This window comes from Tupaia chinensis, unplaced genomic scaffold (genome assembly GCF_000334495.1).
Source record: "Tupaia chinensis unplaced genomic scaffold, TupChi_1.0 Scaffold147369_1, whole genome shotgun sequence".
NCBI classification, from domain to species: Eukaryota; Metazoa; Chordata; class Mammalia; order Scandentia; family Tupaiidae; genus Tupaia; species Tupaia belangeri.
Genome location: NW_006207220.1, coordinates 20,001 through 25,552, shown reverse-complemented (window position 1 = coordinate 25,552; position 5,552 = coordinate 20,001). Strand labels below are relative to the sequence as shown.

Sequence of the window (5,552 nt, the reverse complement as noted above, 5' to 3'; positions counted from 1 at the left end):
TTTCTGGTGAGCACACACACCCTATAGCAAAAACTTCTCCAAAAAAGAAAAAAAAAAATAGGCATCTTTCCCCAGCTCTCCAGTTATTTCTAAAATGACACTTGCTGCCTGTTAATGAAGACACCAAAGAGAGCTTGCTGCTTAAGTAGGTGGGGATATGGGGAATTCCATATGAGTCAGCTGTTCACAACACCCAGCAGATAAATATTAATTAAAAGAGAAATGAAAAGGAGACTTAAGCTGGAATGTTTCTTAGGAAGTCTTGAGCATCACTAGATAATACTGAACTTGGGGTGACTTAGCTGGGTTTCTCAACTCAATAATTTTGGAAAAGGAGACAGCCATCCTGAACACTTCATTTTATGCCATGACTGCAGATACCCTGGACCGTAAGCAGCTCTGGATTCCTCTGGCTGAGGACTCCTCAGTCTCCAGAATCCAGTATGAATGGAGCCCAAGGTTATGAGGGAGGTGGCATTCATGCATTCATTTGTTACTGAAGTCCTACTCTGTGCTGGGTGGTAGAGATACAATGCAACACAAAAGAACTAAAAGATGTCCTTAACTTATGGTCTGGGGAACACAGATGGTCAAAAAATCATACAGATGTCAGATTTCAACTGCCACGAGAGATGCACAGGGCTCTGAGTCTGATCTTTGAATGCTAAAAAGGCGATGATTGAAATGATTGGATGATGATTGAAAGTCTGAAGGACGATCAGGGGAAAGGACAGCATGAGGTAAGGGTGGGAGCCTTTTGAATATGAGAAACCAAACAAAGACTAACACGACCAGAGCATAGAAAATATGGTGCTGGATGGCCCTGGAGAATGAGTTAAGGGCCAGAGCCACAGGGCCTCAATGGTCGCCAATGAATTTAAATTTTATTCCAAAAGCTTTGGTGGATTTTATCAGGGAAGCAACATGAGTCAACATTTTTCAAAAAAGTCACTCAGTCTGCCCTGTGGAGACCAGATTAGGCAGGAGAGTCGGGGTGGGGCTGGAGTAGAGAGCTGAATAGAGAGTCCGTACTCCAGGTTAGGTGCCATTGAAGCCATCTAGAGTTAGGAAAGGAGTTGCATCTTCAAATGGCCTTGACATAGGCATCTGCCACCACCTAGGGTGAAAAGAGCACTGAACTAGCAATCCAAAGACTGGAATGATTTTGAGTCCAACTGTGTACTGGACCTAAGGCACCAAGGGAGTGATTTTGCCTCTAAGCTTCTATTTTGCTTGAATGCTCAATGGAAGTCATGCCTTCTGACTGCTAACTTATGATTTCAGACCACAGAATCTCAGATATGGGAAGAGCATGAGAGCAAGCAGCTGATCCCCAGTCCCAAATGACACTTGATCCTTCCTCTGTTCTTAGAATTGTGTCCCTGGCACTGGGTACCCTAGGAGACCAGGAGTAGTCACCAAACACAATATCTCTAAATGGTTCACCATTTAAATGCCTTCAGATATGGGGAACTCATTCCACTGCTGGGATAGCCATTTCATTGTGGCACTGCTCTAACCATCAAAATATCAATCTCATATTTAATTAGTGCCTGTCTTTCTGTAATTTTGAGAACTGCTCCTAAATAAGATCGCATGGCACAAGCCCCATACCAAACCTTCTATGAACATGTCTCTCCAAGCCTTGTCTTCTGGTTAAATGTCCCCTACAGCTTCCTAAAGCTTTATTTTATGAGATATAACTCATTCCAGTCTCCTGATGTCATTCTTTTGAACAAGTTTCCTCCTCCTTTTCCTTTTAATGTGAAACATTTAGAAGCACTCATTTCTACATAGCAAGCAATAATAAGTATTTTTTGTGTATCCTGGAGTGAACACTGTGGGCTTGGAGTGAAAAGGAATCTCCAAGAAACTGAGATAAAATGAAGAACAAACGGCTATGGGAATAGCACAGAAAGGGTCAAGCAGGGTTTTGGAAGCAATGTAGGACAAGAAAGTGAGCCAGCAGACCTGGATATGTTCTGAGTCACAGTGGGACTTGAGACTCTTGAGTTTCTTTATTGGTAAAACATATGGGTTAGGTTGGTGATTTCTCTCATTGTTAGGTATTAGGTTCTAGTTCAGTACTGTCACCAACCGAAGGGTCTGAGCTGGAGGCTGTCAGAGCACATGTTAGAAAGGGCTTAAAGATACAGTAGCTCCAGGATTAACGTCCTTAATAATTTGATCAGGATGGAAAAAGAAAAGTAATGCAAATAACTTTATCACTACAATTTGCTATGATTTATTGTCATTTCTGTCTACTTCATAAAATCATCCTGTTAACAGCCAATTCATCCTGTAGTATTTTGAGACTTTCTGGACTTGGAAATACCCTGGCTAGTTATAGCTCTCTCCATGGCACTGGGCATAAGAAAGGAGAACAGGATTCTGAGAAGTTTGAGGATAAATTTTTCACCTCATTCATGATTGTAGACTTGCCATTTGGGTCTCTTTATTCTAATTATATTCTTTGTGTATAGGGGAGGGTAGATTGTGCCTGCATCCAGTGGTGACATTCCCCCTGATAGCTAGTGTATGGCTTTTTCCATTTGATTTCCTATACATTCTTTTTTCCCTCCTTTTCCTTCTGTTCATTTTGGTGTCCATTGCCACCCAGGAGGGAAATAGTTAGCAGACAGTGTGACCAACATTTCTGGATAAACGTGTGCATACTAAGTATAAATACATTTGCATTCATATATTTATGTGCATTTGGTGTGTGTGTATCTGCATTTGAAAGATTATTTGTGTCTGATTTGCGGGCTAGTGTTGACATACCTGTATTTTGGTCAGCATGAATCTTGATGTATATGTATGTGTGAAAGTGAATGTGAACATATGCCTGTGGGCTTTCTCACCCTCAAAGAGCAGCAAGTCCATCCTTATCCCTGATAAGGAATGAAAAGCAGAATCTCTCTGACATTTGAATTTTTACATCTTGCTGACATAAGAGAAGGGTGCAATAGGGCTCGGCAGCCTTGGCGACACAGACAGGACTCAGGCTGGCTCTTGGTCCTCCCCATATCCCTCTACAATTGATGTACATTCTCTGATACCTCTTCCCTTTGATCTGCAGGTCCCTGTCTGGTCGCATCGTCGGTGGCGTCTGGTGGTTCTTCACCTTAATTATCATCTCCTCATACACAGCCAACCTGGCCGCTTTCCTGACTGTCGAGAGGATGGTGTCTCCCATTGAGAGTGCAGAAGACCTAGCAAAGCAGACAGAAATCGCTTATGGGACGCTGGAAGCAGGATCTACTAAGGAGTTCTTCAGGGTAGGGACATCTCTTGTCCCAAGGCACTTTTACAGAAGAGAATAAATATTGTCATTAAAATATCCTTCTCATTATAAAGAAAGATTATAGACAGCCAGGACAATTGCTTAATTGAGTGCAAGTTAAAAATTTAAAACATTTCTTAGCTTTCTACAGACCCTTGAGAACTCATACTTCTACATCTATAGAAGCTTCACAACTCCTGCATTGATTTAGGTGTCTCGCGAATAACAACAGACATAGCTAATTCTCTGAGAGGTACAAAGGACATCAAATACAATTCCCTCCCTGCTCAAGGACCTTACAGTCTTGTTAGTAATCAATTAGGAACAGCTTGTTAAGTCCAGATCTGATGGTCTTTGTGTTCCCTCAGTCTCACAGCAGAAGCCCAGTCAAAGTTGACTCAGTGAATAAGATGACAACATATGGAAAATTAACTGGTTCAGATGATCTAGTAAATAGTGAGATGAAGGGAGTCAAGGGGAAAAAGAAAGAAAGAAAACATTTAAGGGACCCAAAAATGGAAAATTATCTGTTGATGATAACATATATAACATATTTAACTGGACTAATTAATATACAGTGTATTCAGGCTGGGAAAATTCATTTTGCAAGCCATAACGATGTATAATGAATGAACGTATAAAAAAATTTAGTAAATAAGTAGTGTCTGCTAAGGGGAAAAACGTGAAATGGGAGTAGAGGTGATGAATGAAGGCAGAAAAGCAGAGAAGTTAGAAAAATAACTTTAAGGGTCAGCCAGATAGAAGACTAGAACTTGGCTCCATCTCTTACTTTTCTGTATACTTAGCCTATAGGACACTATTTTTATAGAATAAAGAAAATGATGTCCATCTCAGTTTTAAGAGTGGAAGAGGTAAACCATCTAACATACAAAGGGAAATGAGGAACAATAAATGGAGGCTCCATTTTCCATTAGGGTTTCAAGGAAGTGTAAGCATTTAGGAATCCTCTGGACAAAAGGCGTAGGGATTGAAGCCACCAAAGGTAGACTCGAAAATATTTGAAGATATCGTAAAACCAGCCTGAGTAAGCTACATACATGTGAGGCAACGGGAACAAATTGAGCAAATGCCCGGAAGCAGGAAAACCTGTAATTCACTTAATTTAGGGCATGTTCATCCTGAGAGTTGAATAAACAGCATGTGGAACCACCATTGACCCAATAAAAATAATAATTCAGACCACTTACTTAAGGCTTACTCTGAGCCAGATACTGGGCTACATTCCCTTCAAGAATTATCTCATTTAACCTCATTATGGATGGGTTAGGGATTATTGATCTTGTTTCATAGATGAAATTCAAAAAAGTAAAAGTAGTCACCTAAGGTGAAGAAGTAACAGAAGGAGCACAGAAAGCAAGCCCATCCACTGCCTCAGGCAAGAGAGTTGATCTGGGAGTACCCAGTGAGGTTCTTACTGCAACTTTAAGGAGCAAATTTTAGGCCCTGCTACAGTTTCTTGATCATCAGCTTTGTGTTCTGTCTCACAGGCAGGTAAAGGACCAAAGTCCTAACCATCACCAATTCTGGTTCCAAAGCTAAGAACATCAATTTGCAACGTATTAGAGCAAGAAGGTTCCTTAGAGGTCACCTAGTCAGAGTCTGTCATGTTAGAGAAAGGCATGACTTGCTTAAGCTCACCCAGCCAGTTAGTAGAGAAAAACGTTTGTAATCTCATTACAGCCTTCTAACATTTCAGCCTGCAGCCACAGTGTAAAGGAGGTGCCTGGTGTTTGTCCATAAAGCCAGTCCTATGCCCCAACCCTGCCAATGCAGATGAAAACCATTCAATTCACTTCACAATGCTCTCATCCCTGTACTACATAGAGCTTGTCTCAGAACTCAAAGCACTTTCACATCCATGGTCAGAGTGATGTTTCGGCTGGGACCGAAGGCAGAATAGAAATTATATTGTCCACTTTGTAGATAAGAAATTGAGGCTCAGGGCATTTAAAATATAAGTGTCTGGAATGGGTATCTAGTCTGAGTTTCCTCATCCCCTCCCAAGTCTTGTATGTGTGTGTGTGTGTGATAGAGCAAGTGCGCCCACCAGACAGAGAGACAGAGAGACAGAAAGCGAGAAATCACCCCCCAGGGGGGATGGCCACGCCGCAATCCCTTCTCCTCCATTCTCCTCTCAGGATCTTGGGCACACACACACACGCGCCCAGCGTGAGTTTTAAGCCACCCGGTCTGGGATGAGAACTGTGGTCGACTACGTGGGAGTCCAGCGACATAGCCATTACGCTAA

At 41.8% G+C, this 5,552-nt stretch overlaps 1 protein-coding gene across 1 annotated transcript in view; it reads left to right on the top strand.

Annotated features, from left to right (window-relative positions):
• The window catches only part of GRIA1 (glutamate ionotropic receptor AMPA type subunit 1), a 298,513-nt gene that overhangs the window by 287,775 nt on the left and 5,186 nt on the right, over nt 1-5,552 (top strand). Inside the window, exon 12 of the mRNA XM_006169676.2 lies at nt 3,080-3,278. Within this exon, the coding sequence (XP_006169738.1) occupies nt 3,080-3,278 (199 nt within the window). The remainder of the gene's footprint in view (nt 1-3,079; nt 3,279-5,552) is intronic.